Genomic DNA, 27,021 nt, shown 5'->3' with positions numbered 1-27,021 from the left:
TATGTGTAGATAGGCTTCTTTTAGGTCTAGGGTGGCTAATCGGGCATCTTTGGCCAGCATAGGAAAAAACTGCTAAAAGGTAAGCATATTGAATTTTGGTACCACCAGGAAGGTGTTTAGAATGGAAAGACCTAGGATTGGGTGCCAAGTGTCCTCTTTTCTGGGTACCAGGAAAAATATGAAATAGAACCCTTGACTTATCTGCTCTGCAGGAATGGGTTGAATTGCCCTTATGAAGAGCAAGGATTGAACTTGGTTTTGTGCCTCTGCCCACTGGTTTGAGGAAGGTCTGGGAATCCTTTTGGGGTTGGCAGTGAGTGGAAGTAAAATTTGTACCCCTGGGATACAATGTTGAGGACCCATTGGTCTTTGGTGATGGAAGTCCAGTTTTTTGCATGATGGGCAAGTTTTCCTCCTAGGGGCACAAGCAGTTGGGCAGAGGTGAGGAGTGGAGTTGAGAAGTCACTGTGAATTCTTTCCATAAGGGGGTGGCTTAGCACTCCCTGGTTTTGAAGTGGAGGCACTCCATTGCTTAGATCTCTGCATACCCTGACACTGTAGTCTGGGGGGTCTGTTTCCCCTGGATCTAGTTTGGGATGACCTTGAGGAGGCTGAAAAGTACCAATGTTTTGAGGGGCAATGCCTACTGAATCTAGGAGACTGTACTAGCAAAATTCTTTGACTGTCTACACAGATTTAGCTTTACCATCTTTTTTAGTACCTCTTCTGCTTTGGTGCCAAACAGATTGTCCTTGTTCAAAGGACTGTCTAGTAATTTTGATTTGACATGGTCTGGCAAGGTCTACTCCTTAAGCTGAGCGAGCCTTCTCAGTACAGAACCAGTGACTGGACACATTGCAAAGTATGGTTGCTGACTTGGCTTGCAGAATGCAGAAGCTCTTGTAATTCTTTATTTTCTGCACAGTCTGTAAAGGTAGCTAATTTTTGTTTAATAGGTTCCATAGCATGTTGCTGGTAATTCAGCATGTGAAACTGGCAATTCAATGCCCTAATGGCGAGAGTTGCAGAGGTGTATACCTTTTTACCCCATCTGTCTAAAGCTCTGGCATCCCTGTCTGAAGGGGTGGGATTCTAAGCTGTAGTTGCTTTTATACCTTTAGGCCCCTGGAAAATGACCTCTGTGTCAGCAGTATGATTTTTGAAAAGAAATTTGAGAGAGTCAGGAACTCTGCAGTACCTGTCTGGTTTCCTAGGAGCAGGGGGTTAAGTATTAGGAGTTAGACTGGATTCCATAAAAACATCATCCAGAACTGGGGGTATTGCTAAAGGTCTATGTTGTGGCAAATCTAAGAATTCTGGGTCTCTTTTTGGACTGAGGATTGTTCTTGGCATTCCCAGTGGAAATGCTCTCAAAGTATATAGGGTTTCACCAAAAGAAAAATCCTCTGGAGAAAAAGCAGAGGGAATGGATTCCTCTGCATCTGAATCCTCATAAGCAGATAAAGGCATGTCTTCATATTCAGAAACCTCAGTCTCTCTCTCTTGGTCTGTTAAAGCTGCTGGGGATAATTATATTTCTCTTGGCAAGGGAAGGCTGGCTTCCCCTAATCAGCATTAATCAGGTCTTCTGCCATTCTAAGCATTTGATGTTGTGGCAAGGAAGCAGGTGCTCGAGTTTGGGTCATCAGTTTTTTAGGCGTAGCTTGTACTCTTAGCCTTAGAAACTCAGTAGTTTTAGACCGAACTGAGGACGCCAAAGAAGACTGTGTCCAATATCTGCAGTGCGAAGAACTTCCTCAGAAGCCGGTGCCTGCACAGCGGCTCCAGACCCATCCAAGGTAGAGACATCTGCAGGTCCCGTAGTCAAAGAAGAGTCTTGCGGCATACCGGACTCCGAACGGGTCTTGGTAGCTGCCTGCGTATCCACTGAAGTGGGCATCAGGGGCTGCGAAAGCACATCACTGAGTACCGGCGAACTGGCTACTAGCTTAATGGAAGTATCGTCTGCAGTTTTGGACCTGTGCGGTCTTGTCTGTCTTTATCCTTATGTTTTTTTTCAGAAGATCGATAGTCGGATGGCTTACCGAAGCCATTTTGGAATACGGAGATTGAGAGCGAACGTATTTAGCAACAATAAGGGCCCGATGACAAATAGCTTGGGCGTTGAACAAAGCACAAAACCGACAGCGAGGTACATCATTGGTCTGGACCTGAACAGATGACGCAGTAAGAATGGAAATCTCGGTGTGGTATTTCCTTTCCACAGGTGAGACTATTGTTAACTTTATCTGACATCTGTTAGCACAAGAAAAAAATCCAACGGGATACTTAGCTTTAGAAGACTTCAGGATGATTCAATTCGGAAACGAAAACTCAGGTAGTGGCCGACCGGCACTCGTGCAAACTGCTTCTGCTTTGGGCTCCTTGGCAAGAAAGACTGATGTAATGGCATTGGCTGCCTGTTTTTATACCCCTGACGACCGGAGGTCAGTCCTGGAGTGACAGAAACCAACGCAGAAATACTAAGTCTCTGGTATTCGGGCCGACTGAGGGCTACCTGCAGACAGATAACCCAAGTGTGATGACTGCAACAGTGAAACACTAAGAACATCAGTCTTCTAATAAATTTGCATATTTGTAAGTAACCACATTACTCAAACATATCTCAGTGTTGCACTTCAATAACTGGCTGCAGTTAACTAACCTACAGGCTTATTCTCATATTAAGATTGCCCACAACCACCTCTACACACCATAAAGATACCCTGCCATGGGACAGTTATTAAACTGGTACACCCCCAAGAACTCCACCCACCAAAACATTTAAATAACCACTCAAAAAGCTAAAAACCATAATGCTGTCTATACTTTGTACATGTTGCTAAACTGGCAAAATAGATACCAAAAGATCAGAAACGTCTCATCTTATCTACAACTTAAAATCTCTTTGAAGATCTACTTTTGAAGAAAATGGTCCTGCACTTGTAACAGAGTCTATATTATATGTTCAAATTTAAATGTTTGAAGTTTCAAACAGTGAACATATAATTAAAAAAAAAAAAAAAAAAGACGGAACTTACCAGACTAGTGTAGGCAAGGGGGGCAAGCCCCCCTGCACCCCCCACTCCTTAAATATACCACCTCCGAAACTGCATTATAGTGCGGTAAAGGGAAGATTTTCCTTACTGCACTGTAGTGCGGTCTCGGAGTTGGTATATTTAAAGAGTGGGGGGTGCAGGGGGACTTTCCCCCCTGCCTACAGCTGTTAGTTCAAAGTTTTATAACTTCGAACATTTAAATTCGATATTTTAATGTTCGAAGTTATAAAACTTCGAACATATGATATAAACCTCTTGTAACAATACCATTACTAAGTTTCCTTATTCCAGCTATAATATACAATACCAGTGAAATCAATACAGTAGCCCTGCCCTTGTACCAAACCCATTACCAAGTTCCTTCCTCATTGTCAAAGCAACATATCACACACTTTTCCCACCTTTACTACTATAATCTCTTGGTTACAGATTAAAAGAATTTAACTAAATGAATAAAGTATGCATGTGTGTCCATTTGATGGCTGCAGACAAAAATTACAGGAAAAGTACATACATATATTGTAAAGTAATGTCAAAATACTGGATTCATATGAGTTTACAAGCTGTACGTAATACATTCTAGAGATGTGGCTGAGCTTAGTGCAAGTACTACAGTGTATTTAACACATCGATCACCTAATGCACTAAATAAATCTGCATGCAATGTATCCAACATGCCTCCACACAAAAGGGGCATTGCCAAGTTGGACATTCCCAGTAATCAAAAGCACATAAATACATTTATATAAATTGGGCTCATGGTTGTAACAGCATTTAAACTGCCACCTTTTAAAGGGACTGTCGCAGGAAAAAATATGGTTTGAAAAATTTAGTCTGAATTTATGCAGTTATCAGAATTATAACAAGATATTAAGAGTCTCATGAAAGTAGTAATACAACTCTTTCAGGATAAATCTCACAGAAAACACTAATAAAGCTCATTATATGGTTTGCTGAACAGGATTATTTTTACTATCTTGCTGTGTTACAAATACTTTGAGAAGTACTTCCCAAGGAAATAATTTCATTATTCTACTCAAGTAAGAAAAGCATACACTGAAATGGACAACGCATGCGATGTGACTGGATGTAAGGGACGGTACAGTGGAACATAAGTTACATACTGTCCTACATCAAAAAATGCATGTGTGTTTTAGATGACTAATTTCTGTGAGCAGTAGTGGAATGGCAAGCTATGCTTGTGTAAAAATGTCTTTCATACAGGAGGAAATTATTTGCCCAGCTTTTAGCCCCACTGCTATTCTAATGCTGATGTCCAAAACATTGGAAAAATATGTTCAAATACAGTTAATCAAACTTCTGTTGGACTATAACCTTCCCACTCCAACTCAGCACAGAAGCTTTCATCTCAAACACAATACAAGCACTGCTATAATCTGCTTCCAAAATATCAAACCACAACAGAGATGAAGGCAAACTGGTTCAGTCTCCTGGGTGCTGAGTGTACTCAAGATAGGCCAGTAGGAACACCTTATGCATAGCTAAACCACCTAATGGAGTTTAACTTGAAACTTTTTTTTTTTTTTTAGCATAAAACAGCAATTTGATTTTTTTTTTTGGACTTGGTTAATATGACACGGTACTAGGAATTGAGGGGTTGGTCTAGTCAGATCCCCAAATATTTAAAGTGAGAGGTAAGTCTTGGTTGTTGCACTATATACCTGAACGTTGAGGGTCTACAGCAAGCATTTACCAGGTCTATATTACTTCTTCAAAAAAACATCCAAATGCTACGTCGTCGACCAGTATTCAGAGAAATTCAATTCTGCGATTCACTAAATACTTCACAGGGCAAAGACGTAGCTGGTCAACGGCATAACTTTGCCTTTTCTCCACTGTAGTGTGATCTCGGAGTTGATGTATTTAGTTGAGGGGCCCAGCCCCCCAAATGGGTTGTGGGTTTGGTTTAGCTAGATTTGGGTCTGTTGGGTTGCGGGGCAAGTATTTGTTTGTCCTTTACGTATTCAGCAAATCGTAGAAGTGAATTTTGCTGAATACAGGTAGAAGATGTAGCTTTCGGTGGAGAGGTGTTTCGAAGTAGTAATACAGACCCAGGTTTACCTGGATTCCCAAATCATATATTTTGTTCTTATTGATTAGAATCAGTCTGTTTTGTATTGGTAAATAAGAATGGGGATATCATTCTCTACCTTTCTAGTAGTCAAAGGAGAAGTATCAGCTTTATAAATGTCTGCACCATATGCATACAAAATGGGTTTGAAAGAAATACACAAAGTCTGTTGAAAAATAAGCATAACAGAGAGGAGATAAGACAGATCTCTATGAGCTACATTTGGAGCCTAGGACCATTTCTTCTACCATCTCCCAAATCTGAATTCTGTTACTAAGAACATATCTAAGCCATGGGAGGGTTTGATGGTGTACTCCTTCTCAATGAAATAATTTTAGCAAAAGTTCATGACCTATGAAGTTAGACTTTGTTGAGATCAATAAAAATTAATCTAGCTATAAGAATATCATCCAAAATTTTCAAGATATAATCTCGTTCTGGAAGACAATTTGTTGTTGTGTAAACAGCTGCCACTACCCTGCACTAACAAAAAAACATGGCTATGTGTTGAGAGGGTATCAACATTCTAGTGTATGCAGTGAGTGGCACAAAGGCCACTTTTACTAACATTTTTCCCAGGGTTGGAGAGAATGGATACAGAGTTAAAATAATTTTATACTTCACTGACTGGCAAGCTGACAAAACAAGTTGGATTATTACCTTCTTCCATTCTATTAGCAATGTACGTTTGAAGAGATGAAAGTTGTAGAGATGGCAGAAGAGGGTAAAGTATTTGCTATACTTAATAAAATGGGGAGGTAAACCATCATGGGAGCATTTAATGGAATCAAGTATATCCACACTTCAAATAATTTAAAATGAGAGACACTGATGCAGAATAGGGATGTGTACAGAGATGAGTCTGGTTGTGGAATGCTGGAGAAGGGAGGACAAAAACACATGACTCAGTTCTAAAGTCTATAGAGAATGTAGTGCACCAAGAAAAGAAAGTGCTCCTCTGCACTGTAATTACTGAAATCAGAAAAGATACTGTCAATTCATGAACATGAACAAATTGCATCTACAAAAGGGGAAAGCAGCATCAGTTCACAGAGTTTAAGACAGCTGGCTTGAGTAGCAGAACAGGGCAGACAGAAAGGATAGGGAACAGTGTGTACTGCACCTTGCTGCTAACCTTCTACCACAATCAACAGTCGCCCAAGCAGGGCAACGTGCTCCCTTTCACAAACTGGGGAAGTAGGCTTGAAGGTGCAGAAACAGCAGGGGCCTATAGAAAACAGAACCTGAAGAGACAGCACGTTACTAAGACATCTAATTACAGGGTAAGAAAGGAACACTAAGAACGAACTGTGCATTAATGGAAACTAGAAACAGGCAAGATGTAATGTCACAAACCGCAGAAAAGGCAGCTGTAGCACTATCTAGTAAACAATATCAGAACTGATGAATACAACAGACACAGCATCAAACATTAATAGTGCAAAATCCACAACTAATGAATGGTGTCACTAGTTATACAGCTATGTACTATAATGGCTGCAGCAGGCACAAGTCACAGCACTATGTAGATCATGTGATCCACTGTTACAATGGATAAAGTACTTAATCCAGTCAAAAGCAAAGAAAATGGGAACTGGAGACATGCAATGCATTGGGGGGGGGGGGGGGTGCATGCTGTAATGACGGACAGAAAAGCAATTACTGCCCCAGTGAGGAAACCAACACAAGGATGTGAAAAACACAACAGAACAAATGGATGAAGTGCAAACTGGATATACTTCTCAACAGCTGCATTTCCAGATCTATCAGAAGCCAGTCAGCCTGCACATTTGCAGTGCTATGGGAAATGGACAGGTCTGCAGAAATCCACCCAGGAAAAAAGCAAATCTCAGTGTGAACCACAAATACAGTAAGGGAAGACAGAGCAATAGGGAACCACATTAAACAAACTATTTCAGTCTAAAATCAGAACTCTATACTAGATGCTTAAGTTGAGTATAGCATAAGGGAAAGGAGTAATAAGAAAACCTGCCATTGTGAAGCTATTACGACATCAGCAGCATGATTTCATCACAAAGTAAAAACATAGAAGCAGGCACTTCTTTGCAGTACTTAACACTACTGAAATCAGAAAAAAAGACTGCCACTTCCAGAACACAGTATATAAACAGCAGGCTGCAAGCACAACAGTGGAACCTTTGTCAGATCACAGAAGAGCTGGCTTCAATAGTATAAGTAGGCAGGCTACATGGATAGGGAACACTACACCTTGCAATAAACCTTCTACAGCAACTGACAGTTGTCTAGGCAGGGCACTGTTCTTCCTCCCACGCCACAGCAGTAGGTTTGAAGATGCAGAATGGCAGAAGCAGGTAGAACATGGATCTTTTCTGTTGACCCTATACAGCAACCAGCAGTTGCCTAGGCATGGTACTATGTGCCTTCTCACAAGCTGAAACAGGCTTGGTGTTCAACAGTGCAGAAGAACCTGGAACCCTTTAAGTAATGTAACAGTGTGCAACAAGGACCCCACTCAATCTAGGTTATTGCACGTATGTATGTTTTCAACATCTTTAAAAAAAATTAAAATATTTACAAATGCAGAAAAGGCAACTGCTTTTCATTCTGGACAAGGTCTAATTTTTTAAACAGTGTCAAGACAGTGAGAAAGAAATCGGGTGGCAAAAAAATATATATTTTGTTAGCAGGAGTGCTTTTTACTGCACTTTAACAGGCAAAAATAAGTGATGAAATGGGTGAAATTGTAACTGTAGTGGATTTGGAATGGTAGTATCAAGTACCGGTATTACTAAACACACGCTGCCCAACAGCCGAGGAGCAGGAAGTGGAGTACTCTGAATTCTGCATACAGAGCTTAAAACAGCATGAAATGTACAAGAGGGGGGAAACTTCTGGAGAAGAAACGAAACAGCTCAAACAATGGGAGTGTGTTATGGTTATACAGGAGCCGAAAATGAGGAGAAATGCAAATAAATTTTGTTTTACTGTAATAAGATGTAAATATCGAATAGTGTTACATGCACTATAGCAAAAATGTTGTGCAATATGATAGACAAAAATATGGTCTCTATACTGTATGTAAAAATGCCTATGTTAAATGGCATGGTTGAAAACCTTTGTTACATTTACAACAAAATGACAGTTAGACTAAAATCATATGAAGAGGGAGACTTGCCACATAGCAAACTGTTGCTGCTGTGAAATACAAAAAAAAAAAAAGCTATGTTATGTTCACATTTCATTCTTCAGAGCATTTCTTGAATATCACTTCAGAAAATCATTAGATTTATATCACATTGTGATGTTCATTGTGCTTAAATGGTTTAAACTTACATTTATATACAAAACTAAAGTTCATGAAAACAAGGCTTACTCAGTAAGGGACTGCAGCTTTTGTTCTTGCTCAGGATGGTTAACAGCAGAAGAAAAACATAAAGAGCTCCTCAACAGCTGAACTTCAACAGACTTCTGAAGCTCTTTGGGATCTGGGCTTAGAAGGCTTGGGAGAAGCTTCTTTGTATCTAAGGAAAATAATCACTTGTGAGAATTAAATCCTTCAACTTCCAGATAAAAATCACAGTGTTGTCCTCAATCCATTTAAGTCCTACCACCATGCTACAAAATAAAGACAAAATTAAATGTCTTTCATATTTAACAACTCAAGAAACCATCTCATACCACCATAAGCTTCAAATCTATGACAACTTCTACCAGCATAGAGAGAAAAACTGAAAGCTACTTGTAGAACGCATCACCCAGCAGGTCCTGAACTGCAAAATGCATTTGAAAGATGGCATCCTGTTAGTAGTATTCAAACAATTCTCAGATGTGCCCAAACCCCACAGTATGCCTACCCTCAAACTATTACCGGGGAATAAATACAGGAGTCCATTTTTCTTTTACTTCCTGTCACCAGAAAACTGCAGAAGGAAAAGTGAAATGGGATTCAAGCCATCAGAAGTGAAAACTTCTAACTTCATAGTGAACAGGTAGACTTCCCTGTTGACTTTCAGCTGAGATTTTATCAACATGTGCACTTAGGTAACTACATAAAGGCCACAAAGTAGGCATTTTAAGTCCAACTCAACGGCATCTTTCTGCAGAAGAATTTGGTCTACCAGAAGAGTGAAATCTCTCCTGGATCTGCACTTCACTAACTGGAGTTTTCCACCTTAGCAGTCAATTGGGTGGCGGGAGAATTATTTGCGTACGAACTTAATAAAGACAGATGTCCCTCTCTGTTGCAGTATTCTTTACATGAAGAAGTTGCCTGCCAAGGTGATCCCCAATGTCTGCAAGTATATCGAAGTCTTTTACTACCATATGGTGAGCAGTATATGTCTGACGTAGGCCATCGGATATAGGCCATAAAAGAGACGTACACATGCACCACCCTCAGAACTGAGGCCCCAAGCAGAGTCCAAGAGAAAGAGGATCAATGCATCCAAGAACACAAGGAAGTGTGGGAGGAGGGAGGGACAGCGTACTGCAACAGAGAAGAGAAGGGCATCTATCGTTATGGTAAGTTCTTACACAACTAATCTACGTCCTATTCATCTGCTGCAGTATTCTCTACATGAGGGAGAATACAAAAGCTCATGCAGAAAGGGGTGGAGGTGGCATGGGAACTTTCCAGGAACCCATGGAGAATGGCCCTGACAAACCCTGCCCTGGATCTGAAGACAGAATCCAGCTCATGTTTCGTGAAGGTGTGGACAGCTGTCAAAATAGCTGCTTCTAGGACGGTATTAGTGTCCATCTCTTTGAAGAATGCCCCCAGGGAAGACACTGCCCTTGCAGAGTGAGCTTTGACTGAGGCAGGAAGGGCTTTACCATGGTGGGCATAGCAAAATGAAATGGATTTGGAGATCCAGTTGGAGAGTAGGTTCATAGATTAGTACTAAGCTAACTGCCCTTGCAAGACATTTTAAGCCTAGCCAATTATCCCTTGTGAGACTCAAACTTTGCACCTTGTGTTTGTAAGGCAAACACCTTAACCATTAGGTCACCCTCCCAATCCCTGGTCTGTTTGGTCACAGGGAACCCCAGAGTCCTGTGGTAGAATGACAGTCTGATTTTTCTAAAAGGTTTGGTTTTGTGCAGATAAAACCTGAGTTGTCTGTGTACATCAAGTGCATGTAGAATCCTCTCATTGTTTGGGTGAGAGAGGAAAAAGGTAGGGGAGGGTGAATGGCCTGGTTTAAAAACAAATCATTAACTACTCTGGCATGAAGGAAGGGTTCCTGCAAAGGGAAACCCTGTCTTTGTGGAAGGACAAGAAAGGAGGAAAAGCCATAAGGGCTTGTATTTCTAATACCCGCCTAGCAGAGGTGATGGCCAACAGAAGAACAGTTTTCCAGGTGCAGTGTTTGAGGGAACTAGAAGAGGCTGGCCGCAAAAGCCCTCAAGTCAGTTTTCTTTAGCACAAAGTTAAGATCTGAGGGGGGAGCGACAGGTCTCCTGGGAGAGTCTAATGTGGAGGATGCCTTTAAGGAATTGTTTGGCCACAAATCTAGAAGCTAGAGGAAGGGAAAGCAGCAGAAAAGCAGAGATAGCTAACAAATGTGCTTTTAAGAAGAATAAGCTAAGCCTGCATTAAGCAATTCACACAGATATGACAGAGCCATAGGGGGATCCAATACAAGTGGGTCCAGGTTTCTAGCAAGACACCAAAGGGAAAATCTTCTTCCATTTGGAAAGGTAAGATATTCTTGTATTGGGTTTCCTGGCCTCCTGCAGGACTTCAACCATGTCCTCAAAATAAACATGTCTAAAAGGGATCACACAGCTTCATCACCCACAGTGTCAGATGGAGAGTTTCTAATTGTGAGTGGATGAGTGAGCCCTTTTTCTGTGCAAGTCCACTTTGTGAGGTAAACTTGTGATGACTGCCCTTGGCTAGATGTAGAAGGGGGAACCAGTGCAGTCTTGGCCAAAAGGGAGTCACCAGCAAGATTTTTGGTTTGTCCCATTTAATTTTCAGCAGGATTTTCAGAAAGAGTGGTAGGGGAGGATATGCATACAGGAATTTCCCCTTCCAACAGACTGATATGGCATCCACTTCCCATGCTTAAGGATGTGGTTCTCTGACAAAATTTTGGAAATTGTTCAGAGGGGAGGCAAACAAGTCTATTTGTGAAATACCCCACTAGTGGACAATGTCCAGGAACACATCTCTGAAGCATCCATTCATGGGCCTGTGTTCTAGATCGGCTCAGTGGGTCTGCTACAGAGTTCTGATTGGAAGGGATGTAAACCGCCTGAAGAGATATTTCTAGTACACAGGACAGATCCCAAGCCTGTAAGGGTAGTCTTCCAAGGAGGTAGGTGGATCTTGCCCCCCCCCCACTTTTTTAATTTACCACAGAACAGTGATATTGTCCGTGTGGATACACAACCTTCCCAGCCTCAGAAGCGGTTGGGAGGACTGCAGGGCAAGAATCAGTGCCTTCATTTCCCTTACATTTATGTGGTCCTTCCTCGGAGAGGATGTTCACTGACCTTGAACTGTGAGTGTCCAAAACTGCTCCCCCAATCTGTATCCAATGCATCTCTGTACAGATCTAAAGTCGGGGGAAGTGGATGAATAGCAAGTCCTGGATTTATGGACAGTTGTCTTATCACTGGAATTCCTCCTTGAGGCAGGGTAGAAGTGGGATTTCAAATTCCAGTGGGTGGGCATGCTGAGACCACAGTAATTTCAGAAGCCATTGGAATCTCATGTGTAGCCTTGCCAGAGGAAGCATAGGGATGGCAGAGGCCATCAATCTCAAGATTCATAGAAACTGTCTCCCAGACAGCAGATTGAGGGGGAGGATCTCTGAGAAAAAGAGAAATCATGTGGGCCTGGGGGGGGGGGGGGGTGACACACCATCATCTTGTTGGTTTGAAATCCGCACCCCAGAAAGACATGGTCTTGAGATGGGGCCGTTGAAAGTGAATCACAGACTTTGGAAAATGACAATGACTGAGTGGAGGCTTTTGTTCAGTTCCTCTTGGAATTTGGCTTGAATCAGAACGTAGTCTAGGTAGGGGAAGATCTGAATGCCTTGAGTTCTGCAGAAGGCGACCACAGGAGCTAGGCATTTTGTGAAGACTCTTGGGCAGTAGAAAGTCCAAAAGGCAAGGCAGAGAATTGAAAATGCCAGCAGTCCACAGAAAAACATAGCAATTTCCTGTATCCGGGATGAATGGGGATATGGAGATAAGCATCCTTGAATGTCGATGGATTTTATGAAGGCCTGAAGGAGGATGAGGGTAAAAGGGTTTGAAGAGTTAGCATTTTGAAGGAGAGAACTTTCAGACAGCAGAGATCTAGGATGGGTCTCCAAGGTCTTGGGAACCAGGAACAAGCATGACTACAAGCCTTTTCTTTTTTGAGCTGAGGACATGAGCTGGATTGTGCCCTGCTCTGGCAAGTTTTGAAGAACTGGGGGGATAACGGGTGTTCTTCTTTTGGAGGTTGAGGGATACCCCTGAAAGTAAGTACTGTGTGCCATACCATGAAGTATCCATTCTTTATGATGCTGAGGCTCGAGAGATTCCCAGGTTGGATGGGATAGGGTAAGGCACAGGATGATGGGAGGGGTGCCAAGACTGTCTGAGGAGTTGTGAGGAAGAGCCGGTCTCATCAGGAAAGGGATGCTTAGCCAACTGGAGAGGAGAGGAAGGAGTAAAACTGGTGAGTTTTCTTGAACCCTTTCGGGGTGGAGGGTCTGGGATTGCCTGCTTACAAAGACCAGTTTCCCAGGGTAGTTCCTGTGGAATTTAGGCACAGGTGAGACCAATATATGTTTAAGGTCTTAGTTCCTTGCACTTTTCTTGCAGGGATTTGAACAGTTCGGCCGAGGGTTTGAAAATAGAAGTGTTGTCCAGGGTGGCATTCGTAAGCTTCACCTTTATGTCCTCAGGGAGGGGCTGAAGCCTTAAACAAGCAACGCTTCTTAGGGCAGAGGAAAAACCTGCAGCTTGTGAAGTGGCCTCTACTGCATCACAGCTGCATTTGATTGAATGTCTGGCTACCTGAGAGGATGCAGCAATATGAGGATGCCAAGGCTTTGTTCTCAGTCTGACATTTCTGACACTATCTTGGAGATCTGTGACATGAGTTCCATACTGTACTTAGTCATGTGGGTCTTGTAGTTCAGGGCTCTGAAAACTAAGGCAATTGAGGTATAAATTTTCTTACACAGCCTCTGCATCTGTCTGCTATCTTTATCAGATGGGAAGCAGAGGGAAGTGACCTGGAGGCCTTATCAGAGGCTACTGAAATCATACAGGGACCTTGAAAAGGAAACTGCAATCCTGGGGCACTTTAATACCTGTCTGGATTTTTCAGAGCCAGAGGTTGAGAGTCAGGGTGTGTAGACATGGAGGCAAAAGCATCCAAAAAAGGTGGAACAGGAGGAATTGCAGAAGGACTAGGGGACTGTACTTGAAGGAGGTCATATCGTTTTTGGACCTCAGACATTTGTGAGCGGTCCCATTTTAAAATGATCTCCCCAAAGGAATCTCCCTCCATAGGGGATTTTGTCCCATTTGACTCGTCCTCAGTGGAAGCATAGTCCAAGGGTGAAGGGATTTGGGAGGAGTAAGCCAGTGAATCACTGTCCTCATCAGATGAGGAATACTCCTCTGAAGTGGTCCTTTTCTGAGGGAAGATAAGACAAGAGGTGATACTGGCTGACCTGAGGGAGGTTTTTAGAGCCATGAGGGCCTTGAAGAGGTTTTTTTGTGAAATTCTGCCACTCCTCCTAAGAGTTTGGAGGGGGAGAGGAATGTTTAGATTTCTTTTTCTTTCCTGGAATATTCATTTGATGCAAGGAAGAAGGGCTGGACATAGGCCTACATTCGACCAGATCAACTCAACATCATCTTTCACTACAATTACTCCTCTAGGGCCTTCTAACACGATGAGCCTAGGTTCCCCCAGGACATAGAGAGCAGTTATCAGTGAGGTCTCTCTGGATGTACCTACATCTGGTTCCAAAGTGGCCTGGAAAATGGGCTCAGCCTGTAAATCTGGATCTGCGATGGTGAGCGTCTCCAAGATTTCATATGCTTTGGGAGAGATGTCTGTATAGAGGCGCGCAGCTACTGCTTCAGGCTTAGGTTTTTTGGTCTTATGCTCAATAGGCTCGGTCGCTGGGTCTGAGGAATCTTCGACTGTGCTTCTAGCAAAGAGCGTAAGCCACTGATTTTCCAAGTAGATAGCGAGGGATGACAGCTGACTATGGAGGGTCTTGGGCACAAAAGATCGACAAACTGAACAATTTTTAATAGTCGTGGTGGGACCAGACAGAAAGGGCACTGGGAATGCCCATCCTTGTGTGGAATTTTTCTTCTACAGTCACACTTCCCCTTTCCTGGATGACATTAACCTCAATCAAAATAAAGCAGTAGCAAAAGACAAAGGAGTCCCCAATGGGGCAGTTATCTTTATAGGAGAAAAGAATTCCAGCTGCAGAGTGATGTCCGGGACTGGCGGTATGACTGTCGGCAAAGATCATCTGAGGATGGTGCGCATGTACATCTCTTATAGCCTACATCCAATAGTAGCCTACGTCAAGACGTACTGCACACACTATGGTAGTGAAAGACTTTGATGTACTGGCCGATGCCTTGGAAAAGCAACTCCCTCATGTAAAGAATACTGCAACATATGAATAGAAGGACATCACACAGATCTTACCTCCTCTGTGTTCTCTACATGACAAAACCAAGTCATCACTCTAGTCCTTTTGCTTATAGAGAACGCTTATGTAAACCCTGAGAACCCTAGCCTGACCAGCAGCATAAAATACAGCTGTGTACACTTGCCATAAATGTAGATGATAGAGTGTACTCACTGTTGCAGTCATCACACTTGGGTTATCCTGCCAGGGGTAGCCCTCAGTCGGCCCGAATACCAGAGGCTTAGTATTTCTGCATTGGCTGCTGTCGCTCCAGGACTGATGTCAGGTCATCAGTGGTATAAAAACAAGCATCCGACGCCATTAAATCAGTTTTTCTTGCCCCAAATGTCAGGAGCCCCCAAAAAGGAGCTAAGTTATGGTGGAGTAACACCACCAGTAGAAAGTAAATACCAATAGCCCTGTAAGGGAGAGAAAGAGAGAGAGAGACAAGGGGGCTGGAGGGTGGGAAACCAGGACTGCAACAGTGAATACACTCGATCTACATTTATGTTAAGTGTACACAACTGTACTATGTTTGTCGTGTTTCACTGTTGCAGTCATCAAACTTGGGTTGACTCCCAAAGCTGAGGAACTGGTGGAGGCAGTCAAGAATAGTTGGGGCTGGCTAGTAGGCCCTGCAGGACTACGGTTGCAAAGCCTGCCCTGGATTTTGAAAAGATAGGTAGGTGGTAATGCTTGGTGAAGGTATTAACAGAACTCCATGTTGCAACTTCCAGGATGTCCCTGGTAGGGAACCCTCTGAGAAAGGCTGTAGAGGTTGAAGTTGCCCTGGTAGAATGCGTTCTGACCCCATGTGGGGGGGTTTCCCATGGTGTTTCTAAGAATTGGATGGAGTGTGCTATCCATTTGGATATGGTTTGTTTTGATATGGCTTTGCCCTCTGCTCCAGGTGCAAAGCTGACTAGTAACTGGTCAGCTTTCCTAAAGGGATAAGTCCTATCCAGGTAGAATCTTAGCTGTCAGCACACATCTAAAGAGTGCAGGATCCTTTCCCCCTTATTTTGAGGTTTACGAAAAAAGGTGGGCAAATGAATAGAATGGTTGAGAGCCACACTGGACATCACTTTAGGCCTGAAAGTTGAGTTAGTCCTGAGGGAGATCCTGTCAGCATGAAAAATGATGAAAGGTTCCACAGCCACAAGTGCTTGTAGCTTAGACACACTTCTAGCTGAAGTGATGGCCAGAAGCAAGGCTGTTTTCCAAGAAAGGAATTTCAACTCTGCTGAAGCTGCAGGCTCAGTGGGGGAGCATGAGCTGTTCCAACACAAAGTTAAAGTCCCAAGGAAGGGTAGGGGCTCTTCTTGGTGGACTTGCATTGTTAGCCACTCAGGAAATGATTGATGAGCGGGTGTGAGAAGAGAGGTGGCTCAGTGCTGTAATGTGCAGAGATTGTAGAGGCATGGATTTTAATGGAAGAGAATGGATAGGCCCCCTGTAGAGTAGTTCTGCTAGGAAATCCAGGATGAGAGGCAAGGAGGGCTGCTCTGGGTCAGCTCCTTTAGTCTGGCTCCAGGTACAATACCTTTTCCACTTGTCAGGATAGGATTTTCTTGTACTGGGTCATCTGGCTTCACGTATGACATCCAGAACCTGTTTACCTAGGCTGGCCGCTGGCCACTGTGAGAGAAGTTGAGGAATAAGCCAGGCTGCTAGGTTCAGGGTCTGCAACTGTGGATGCAAGAACTCTCCCTCCTGCTGAGTCAGGAGAGTTGGAATCTGGGGAAGGTGCCATGCAGGCAATGGGGACAGACTGCGCAGTAGTGGGTACCAGTGTTGGCGTGGCCAGTCTGGGGCAATTAGGATTGCCCTTGGTCTTTCCTCCCTTATTTTGAGTAATATTCTGGTAAGAAGAGTTAGGGGGGAAATGCACAGATTGAGAGGTTTGCTCACTGGAAGGATAGGGCATCCACTTTCCAGGTCTTGCTGTGAGGTTCCCTGGTGCAGAATTTACTGAGCTGGTGGCTGTAGGTGGAGGCATATAGGTCCACCTTCGGGGTACCCCATTTTTGGGTCACAAGACTGAAGGTGTTGTGGTTTAATTGCCACTCGTGTGGGTCTAGGAGATTTCTGCTAAAGTTGTCTGCCAGTGTGTTTTGGTTGCCTGGCAGGAAATGAGCTTGCAGATGAATATGCACCACTGAGGCAGTGTTCCAAAGGGTCATGGCTAGCCTGCATAGTGGGGAAGAGTGGGTTCCCCCCTGCTTGTTGATGTATCAAATTACTGTGGTGTTGTCGGTTTTGATTATTAAAGGCTCCGGTGACAGCAGGGATATGAAAGCAGTCAGAGTGTGCTGAACAGCTGGCCTCTCTTTTTGGTGTGTTGATGAATTTGGTTTGAGCCCCAGTGGCCCTGAATGCACCTGCCATCCTGGTGAGCACCCCAGGCATAGTCTGATGTGTCTGTGGTTAGGTTCTGGGCGGCATGGGATTGTGAAAAGGGAAGTCCCTTGTTGTGGTTGCATGCTGCTGCCCACCAAAGAAAATCTTTCCTTAGACAAGGTATCATAGGTATAACAGTTTCCAGGTCCTGAGAATGTTGACACCAAAGACTTAAGTACCACTGAAGTTTCCTCATATGCAGTCTAGCATATGGAATTAGTAGAATGCAGGAGGCCATGAAACCTAGAGCTTGCAGGATTTTCCTTGTTGATAACTGGGTTCTGGTGGCCAGTAGAGAGAAGTAGCCTGTCAGATAGGCTTGTTTTTCTGGAGGAAGAAATGCCATCTGGGATGCTTTGTCCAGGCGTGCTCCCAGGAATACTAATTTAACTGGGGACTAGTTTGGATTTCTTTTCATTGACAGTGTACCCCAGTGAGGTAAGTAGTTCCTTTATAAATGTCAGGTGCTGCAACAGCTTTTCCTGGCTATCTGCCTGAATCAGACAGTTGTCCAAGTAAGGGTAAATTTGAATATTTCTTTGACTGGAAAGAGCAATGGCTGGAGCCAGACATTTTGTGAAAACTCTGGCAGCAGCGGATAAGCCAAAGGGAAATGCAGAGAACTGATAATGCATAGATCCTGCACTGAAAAGTAGACATTTTCTGCAAGAATCTCTGATAGGGATTATGCAGATAGGACTCAGAGGTCTAGAGTGGCTAACCAGGCATCTTTGGATAGCATAGGGAGAAGCTGCTGCAGTGTGAGCATTTTGAATTTTGGTACCACCAGGAAGGTGTTTAGAATAGATAGATCTAAGATTGGGTGCCAGGTGCCCTCTTTTCTGGATACCATAAAGTCTGGAAGAGAAACCTTGGCCTATCTGATCTGTAGGAACAAGCTGAATTGCCCTCATGGAGCACAGGGAATGAACTTGGTTTTGTGCCTCTAACAACTGGTTTGGAGAAAGATCTGGGAATCCCTTTGGGGTTGGCATTTTGTAGAAATAAAATTTCTACCCCTGGGACACTGAGAACCCATCGATCATTGGTGATGGAAATAGAAGTTATGTTCTTACCATAACGTTCCATGTTAGTTGTCTTCTTCTCGCCTTCTTCTTGCTGGATGGGTTCGGAGCCGACCTCGGCTCCGACTCGGCCACTCTAAAAGCTCGAGAGTTGGTTCCACCGGCTCGAGGCTCCCCTTATATCCCACAATGCTAGGCGTGAGTTACCTCAGATCTCATTTGTAAGCTAGGCCCAGCTATAATAGTAATAGAATAACTATAAACAAAGTCCACCTCTATAAACCAGGGAGAAGAGAAGGGTGACCTACATCCTGATCCAGGAAAATATGCACAGCAGCATATACCTAAAATAAAGAGGTGGTAGAAAGAGAGGTCACAATCAAACTCCTCTAGGTCTGTCCAGGCCAGGGGAAGGAGGTGGGGCCGAAGAAGAAGCGAGAAGAAGACAACTAACATGGAACGTTATGGTAAGAACATAACTTCTATATGTTAAGTTGTCTATCTCGCCTTCATTCTTGCTGGATGGGACCACGTCCTAGCACCTTGTCCCGGTGGCCTAACGGAACAGACTCTTGAGAACAGTGGAACCAAAGTTAGCTCTATGCCTAGAAGCTAAATCCAACTTATAATGAGAGATGAAAGTGTGAGGAGTAGCCCAAGTAGCCGCTGCACAAATGGTGTCAATAGGCAGTCTGTCTTGGAAGGCTATAGAAGTAGCCAAAGCTCTGGTAGAATGGGCTTTAGGTTTGTTAGGCAGCTTTTGGTGTCTAATTTCATAAACAAGGGAAATTAGAGATGTTAGCCATCTGGATAATGATACCTTTGAAACTGAAAGTCCCTTTCTGCCTTCTGCATAAGAGACAAACAGCTGGTCAGATTTTCTGAATTGTTTGGTTCTATCCAAATAGTACCTTAACTGACGATGAACATCTAGCCAATGCAATTTTTGTTCAGACCTATTAGAATATTCTGGAAAAAACACAGGGAGGTCAATGCTTTGATTTAGGTTAGACGCTGAGGCTATCTTGGGTAAAAAAGACGGGTTGGTTCGTAAAGATACCCTGTCCTTATGGAACAACAGATAAGGAGGTCGACAGCTGAGTGCATGAAGTTCTGAAACTCTTCTAGCTGAAGTAATAGCTACCAGAAAAAGAGTCTTCCATGATAGCAATTTTAAAGAACAGGAGGCTGCAGGTTCGAAAGGGGAGAGAATCAAAGAACTGAGAACTAAATTTAGGTCCCAAGGAGGAGGAGGATTTCTTATTGGAGGTCTGAGTAGAAAAACTCCCTTCAAAAAGGCTTTGCAAAGCTTGTGGGACATGATGGCAGACTCTGAAATGCCCACATGAAAGTTAGAAATAGCTGCCAATTGAACTTTAAGAGTAGAAGGAGATGAACCTGCATGGAAGAGTTCAGCTAGAAAATCAAGGACCATTTGGATGGAAGCAGTGAAGGGATCTATGTCCCTTCCTTGAGCCCAATAGGCTAAACGCTTCCACTTACTCAAATAAATCTTTCTAGTGGAAGATTTATGGGAAGCTATCAAAATATCTCGGACAGAGTGAGATATTTGAGGAAGCCTGGCTAAGGTTGGAATTGGAGGAACCAAGCAGTGAGGTTCAGAGAGGGAAGGGAGCGATGAAACTGACCCGACTGATGGATCAAAAGATCTGGAACTAGGTCCAGATGCCAAGGTCGCCCAACAGAAATTGATGTAGAAAGGGGAACCAAACCTGTCGAGGCCAGTAAGGAGCAATGAGGATCAACGAGGCCTTCTGAGCGATAGCTTTCTGTATCACTTGAGAGATTAGTGGGAAGGGAGGAAATGCATACAGAAGTCCCCGGGCCAAACTTGGACTAGAGCGTCTCTGCTGGGCTGACCTGGTAGAGGGAATAGGGTGAAAAAATCTCTGCACTTGCTGTTTTGGGGAGTAGCAAAAAGGTCACAGCAAGGCTGACCCCACTTGAGAAAAATTTCTCTCACAACAGAGTCTTTCAGAGACCACTCGTGAGGCATGAGGATAGCTCTGCTCAACTTGTCCGCGATTTGATTGGACTTCCCGGGGATGTGCGTTGCTATCAGAAACCGCTGAGAAGAAATCGCCCATTGCCATAGTCTGAGTGCTTCTCGACACAGGGGGTAGGACCTGGTTCCGCCTTGTTTGTTGATATACCACACTACAAACATATTGTCCGTCTGGATTGCTATCGCTCCCAAGGGAAGAGAGTCTTGAAGGGCTTCCAACGCTAAAAGCACTGCTCTCATCTCTAGAACATTTATATGCAAGTGGCATTCGCCTGGTTGCCATGTGCCCTGGACAGTTCTGCCCTGATAATGCCCCCACCCGATCAGGGAGGCGTCCGTTGTCAGAGTAGCAACCGGAGGAAGGAACAAAGGTCTTCCCAGGAAGAGCTGAGGGAAGAAATCCACCACAGAAGATGATTCCTTGCATGCTTGCGTAATCATAATGGTGTGGGACATCGGAAGTTGCTGGTATGACCATTGTGTGAAGAGCATCCATTGAAGGATTCTCATGTGGAACCTGGCTAATGGAAGTAGAGGGATGGCAGCCGCCATAATCCCCAACACTTTTAGAACTAACCTGGCTTTGACTCTGTTGCTGCTGAAGAGGAGTGAGACCAGTTTGTGTATGTCTGCTATTCTCTGGTCTGTTAGTCTCGCAGACATGTTGACTGTGTCTAGATTTGCCTATGAAGGTAATAGTACGACAAGGCGACAAAACAGACTTTTCGCAATTTATTGAAATGCCTAACTTTTGACAAATGCGAAAGGTGTAGTCTCTGGCCATTAGGAGAAGATGCTTGGTGGGAGCTGTGAGGAGCCAGTCGTCCAAATATGGAAACACCTGGAATCCTTGACGCCTCAGGTGAGAAGCTACCACTGCCATGCATTTGGTAAACACCGGGGCAGTGGTGAGACCAAAGGGCAGGGCCCTGAATTGAAAATGACTGGTTCCCAGCCTGAAGCGGAGGAATCTTCTGGAGCGTCTGTTCATTTTTATGTGATAGTACGCATCCTGAAGGTCTACAGAGCACATCCAGTTTCCCTTTCCCAAAAGGGGAAGGATGGACTGCAGCGTGACCATCCGAAATCTTGTTTTCTTGACTGACTTGTTCAAGATACTGAGATCCAAAATTGGTCTCCAGTCCCCTGTTTTCTTTGGAACTAAAAAGAACCTGGAGTAGATTCCGGATCCTTGCTGGTCTGCTGGAACTGGCTGAATTGCTCTTTTTGCAAGCAGCTTTGAAATTTCCAAAGCTGCAAGATCCCTTTGAGCGGGTGGAACATCTGGAAGGGATTTTTTTGATTGGTTTGGAATGCGAACGAAGGGGATGGAATAGCCTTCGGAAATGATGGACTGTACCCATTTGTCTTGAGTCAGGGATAGCCAGGCTTCTGGGTACAGTGACAATCTTCCCCCGACTGCCTCCGAAGGTGGGCAGTCGGGCAACACCTCAGGGATGCTGAAAAGGCTCATCAGAGAAGACTTCCCGATTGCCCTGGTTCTGCGGACCCCCCCCTGCCTCTAGGGCGATGTCTACCATTGTTGTTCCCCCCTCTGCCTCTGGCGGGGAACCGACTTTGTGCGTCAGGCGAAGTCCCTTGAGATTGTTTGCGGAACCACATTTTTCCACTTTTCTGGCCTTTGGGGTAAGGCCTAGAAGGAGTAGAAAAACGGACTCCGACGGCAGAAAGAGTCTTGCCATTTGTCTCGCACCTAGTCAAGGTCTCTTTCACTTGAGGACCAAAGAGAGATGATCCATCAAACGGGGAATTAGTGAAAGACGTTTTAAAGGGGTCCGCAAAGTTGCATAGCCGCATCCAGGCATGCCTGCGTAAGGCCACACCTGTCCCTGCGGCCCTGCTCGCTCCATCAGCCGCATAAGAAAGGAGGCGCATGGAGGAGTTAGCTATGGAGTTCAGGGTAGCCAGCTGAGTGTTCATCTTGTCTTGAAAACCTGCAGCTGTAGGATCCTTCAACATGTCACTCGCTTCTTTGATCAAGTCTCTTTGAAGACGAGTAAAATGGCATAGGTAGTTCAGCGAACGCATAGCAAAGGTCGCTGACGAGAACATCCGCTTCCATCTGTCCATAGACCTAGATTCTTTGTTAGGGGGATGAACAGGCACTGAAGGATCAGCTAGTTCCTTCTTGCTGGCAGCAGCTACCACCATAGCATCCACAGAAACACCTTTTGTGAGAAATTGCTTGTCAGTTGGTGCTGTTATAAATTTGGAGGGTCTCCTGGGGTAGGGTCCACTGAATCAGGAGCCGTCCAGGCCTTCTTTGCAACCACCTGCATGAGGGGATCAAAGGGGGGGGACACCCAGGAGGTGGAAGGGCGAGAGCCAAACGCCTCAAGATACACAGATTCATCCTCCGAAGGGTTAAGGGCTGGCCAATTTCCCTCTGTTTCAGGATCTCTAGAATGTCTGCAAAAGAGACATCTTCAGAAGGGGAACGGGGAACCCTCGAATCCTCTAAATCTGTGTCAGAGGTGACAGACTCAGGTGAGTCTATGTGCTTCCTCTTACACTTTCTCTTCCTAGGAGGCTCCCCTGCCAATTCAGGAGAGGCCTCTGAAGAGGATGAGATCCCCACAGGGGATTCTTGAGGAGCTGGCTCTCTGCGGTCTGGGATGAGGGAGTGAGTCGACATAACCAAAGGCACCGGGGGAGGCGGACGGAGCCGACTGTGGAGTCGAACAAGGTTCCAACACACTCCGCATGACCTCGAATGCACCCCCGTCAGGCAGAGCCAGAGGTCCCCGCTCCGAGAAGCTGAGAACCTCCCTCGGCACCGACAGAGATGGCTCCGAGGCCGATGTCGGAGCCGAACTCACCAGCGCCGAAGCACCGAGAGGGAGAGGGGGGTCGGACAAGGGTCCAATGCCACTCACCCCCTCGGAGCAGACGAGGGAAGCCCGGCGCCGAGATTCTTCAAAAAAAGAAGAAATCGGAGCCGACGACGGAGCCGAAGACAAATGTATCGGCTCCGACGCTACCACAGTCTCGGTCCCGAAGCGCCCCGGCTCCGAGCTCAAAGGAGTCGGAGGAGGAATATTTATTGGCACAAGTTGAGGCATTGACTGATGAGTCGGACTCTGGAGCATTTGGGCCAGTGCCTCGGACTTCAAAAGTCTACTCACTACCCTCTGGAGGTCGTGATCCGAGAGCCTCGATGACCTGGAGGAGTGAGATCTATGGCTCCGTTCAGACAGCAGGGGAGACGCTGGAGCCAAATGAACGGAGCCAAGGGACGGTGACCTCGATCTCTTTCTAGATGTCGGCTCCGATGGTCTGATCGGAGCCGACCCAGGAATCTCTAATGCCTCGGCTCCGGCCGGAGCCGAGGAAACCACGGATACTGCAGTCAAAGACTCATCTGCTCCAGCCGAGCCGATGAAGCAGTAGGCTTGAAGCCTTAGGCCTCGACTCTGAAGCTGGAGCCGAGGTCTTAGAAGCCTTAGAAGGTTTCCCGATGACACAAAGGGAACCTTCAGGCTTGATTAAACCCCTCAAAATGAGTTTATTTTTCTCCTGCAGGACTCTAGGGCTGAAGCCATGGCATACAGCACAAGAGTCCTGCAGGTGTAAAGGTCCCAGGCAATACACACAAGAAGTGTGACCGTCTGTCAGAGACATTTTCTGACAGCACGAGTCACACTTCTTGAAGCCTGAGACCTTTGTTTCCTTGGACATATTCAAGGAACCGAAGTGTAATCACACACAGAAAACACACACACACAGATTACACTAATAGGGTTCAAAGGAAATTATTTAAACTAAAGGTAAGTTAAATAAAACTCCCTAATCAAACACATACACACCCTAAGGATAGGGGAGGAAGGGCCCGAAGGCCTTAGGGAAAGAACTATAAGTTCTTTGGAAAAAAAGGGGCTGAATAAAAGATAGAAGGGAAAATAAGTCCACTACACTATGGGGAAGAAAAATACACTAAGTTAGCCTAAGTCTAAAGAATTTAAACTAATCTAACTTTCACTAACCTGGAGCCGGTAGAAAACACACCTCGATCGCTGTAGCGGCAAACGAGATCTGAGGTAACTCACGCCTAGCATTGTGGGATATAAGAGGAGCCTCGAGCCGGTGGAACCAACCCTCGAGCTTTTAGAGTGGCCGAGTCGGAGCCGAGGTCGGCTCCGAACCCATCCAGCAAGAATGAAGGCGAGATAGACAACTTAACATGCCCAGTTTTCTGCATGGGAGGCAAGTTTTCCTCCTAGGGGTACAAGCAGATGGGAAGAGGTGAGAGGAGGAGATGATGAGTCATTGTGACTTCTTTCCATAAGGGGGTGGCTTAGCACTCCCTGGTTTAGAAGTGGAGGTATTCCATTGCTTAGATCTCTGCATACCTTAAGACTGCTGTCGGGAGGGGGGAGGGGTGTTCTGTTTACCCTAGGTCTAAGTCTGAGGTGGCCTTGAAGGGCCTGGAAAGGACCAATGTTCTGAGGGGCAATGCCTACTGAATCTTGGAGATTGAACTTGTAAAAAGTCTGTCCGCACAGACTTAGCTTTTTCTTCCATCTTTTTTAAAACCTTTTCCGCTTTGGTGCCAAACAGATTGTCTTTGTTCAGTGGTGCGTCCAATAAATTTGATTTCACATGATCTGGCAAGGTCTGTTCCATAAGCCAAGCATGCCTTCTAAGTACAGAACCTGTGACTGCTGCCCTGCAGGATGTTTCTAGGGCATCAAATCCACATTGCAGGGTATGCTTACTGATTTGGCTTGCACAATGCATAGGTTCCTGTAAATCTTTATTTTCTGCAGTCAGGGAAGATGGATCATTTTTGTTTAATGAGTTCCATGGTATGTTGCTGGTATTTCAGCATGTGGAACTGACAATTTAATGCTCTAATGGCAAGAGTTGCAGAAGTATATAATTTTTTACCCCATCTCTCTATGGCTCGAGAATCCCTGTCCAAGGGGGTGGGATTCTTAGCTGTGGTTGCTTTTATTCCTTTAGGCCCTTGGGAGATGACCTCTGGGTCAGTAGTAGGATTCTTGAAAAGAAATTTGTGCGAGTCAGGGACTCTAATACCTGTCAGGTTTACGGGGAGCAGGAGGTAAAGTATCAGGAGTAAGACTGGATTCCATGAAGACATCATCCACAACATCCAGAACAGGAGGGATAGCTAAGGATCTGTGCTGTGGTAAATCTAAAAATTCCCTGAGTCTCTTTTTGGACCGAGGACAATCTTGGCATTCCCAATGGAAGTGCTCTCAAAGTATGTAGGGTTTCACCAAAAGAAAAATCTTCTGGAGGAGAGGCAGAAGGAATGGATTCCTTTGCATCTGAATCCTCATAAGCAGATAAGTGCATGTCTTCATAATCAGAAACCTCAGAGTCGTCAGACTCTTGGTCAGATAAAGCTCTGGGAACAAGTCTCTCTTATCAGGGGAAGGCTGGCTTCCCCTAATCAGCATGATAATGTCTTCTGCCATTTTAAGCATCTGTGTTTGTGGCAAGGAAGCAGGCGGCGAGATTGGGTCATAGTTTTTTTAGGCGTAGCTCATACTGGGGGCCTTAGAAACTCGGTAGTTTTAAAAAGAACTGAAGACGCGAAGGTAGTCTGTTTGCACTGAATATCAATAGTGCGAAGAACTTCCTCAGAAGCCAGTGCCTGCACAGCGGCTCCGAACCCATCCAAGGTAGACATTTGCAGGTTCCGTAGTCAAAGAGTTTCACGGCATCCCGGACTCTAAATGGGTCTCGGTAGTGGCCTGAGAATCCATCAATGCGGGCATTAGGGGCTGCGAAAGCAGCTCACAGAGTACCAGCGAACTGGCAACTAGCTTAACGGAAGCGTCGTCGGGAGTTTTGGACCTGTGCGGTCTGTCTGGCTTTATCCTTATGTTTTTTTGGAAGATTGGTAGTCTGATGGCTTACCGAAGCCATTTCGGAATACAGAGATAGAGTGAAATTATTTAACTACAGTTAGGGCCTGACGACGAATAGTTCGGGCATTGAACAAAGCACAAAACAGTCAGAGAGACGTCATGGTCTGGGCCTAAATAGGTGACACAGTAAGAACAGAAATCTCGGTGTGGTATTTATTTTCCACAGGTGAGACTATTGTTAATCTTTTCGGACATCTGTTAGAGCAAGAAAAAAAGATCCCCAATGGGGTACTTAGCTTTAGAAGACTTAAACTTCAATTTCGGAAACGAAAAACTCAGGTAGCGGCCCGAATGGAACTCGTGAAAACTGCTTCTGCTTCGGACTCCTTGGCAAGAAAGACTAATGTAATGGCGCCGGCTGCCTGTTTTTATACCACTGACAACCTGAAGTCAGTCCTGGAGCGACAGCAACCGGATGTAGAAATACTAAGCCTCTGGTATTCAGGCCGACTGAGGGCTACCCCTGGCAGGATAACCCAAGTGAGATGACTGCAACAGTGAAACACGAAAAACGTCTGCTGGACAGTTAGGGAATGACGGAAGTGTGCAGCTGAAATTAGCTACCCTTTCTGAGGGAAGCAGGTGGCTTCATCTCACTGCACTGGCAGTCCCTGCAGACATTTGGGTCCTGCCAGAACGAATGACCTAGCAAGCTTGTGGGCTTTCTACATAGGTAAGGGATGGTGTACGCAGTGTTAAGTCTGCAATTACTTCCCTTGTTTGAGACTTATACAGTATCTGTGTTGTGGAAGAAATTTATAGTAGCATCAACTCAATTAACTTCCTTTATTACACCTTTTCATAGTCTATCTCTACAGCAATGAATGTGTGGCTTTTTGGCAGTT

At 44.8% G+C, this 27,021-nt stretch overlaps 1 protein-coding gene across 1 annotated transcript in view; it reads right to left on the bottom strand.

The window, feature by feature from the left end:
* The window catches only part of LOC122817306 (serine/threonine-protein kinase SMG1-like), a gene marked incomplete in the record, with an annotated part of 2,898,779 nt that overhangs the window by 1,580,489 nt on the left and 1,291,269 nt on the right, over positions 1 to 27,021 (bottom strand). Inside the window, 1 exon segment of the mRNA XM_044090530.1 lies at positions 8,507 to 8,654. Coding sequence (XP_043946465.1) covers positions 8,507 to 8,654 — 148 coding nt within the window.

The sequence above is a fragment of the Protopterus annectens genome, chromosome 12.part0 (genome assembly GCF_019279795.1).
Source record: "Protopterus annectens isolate FY-2018-M chromosome 12.part0, PAN1.0, whole genome shotgun sequence".
Taxonomy (NCBI): domain Eukaryota; kingdom Metazoa; phylum Chordata; order Ceratodontiformes; family Protopteridae; genus Protopterus; species Protopterus annectens.
Note: the sequence above shows the minus strand (reverse complement) of the source record. Positions and strands in the feature narration are given on the sequence as shown.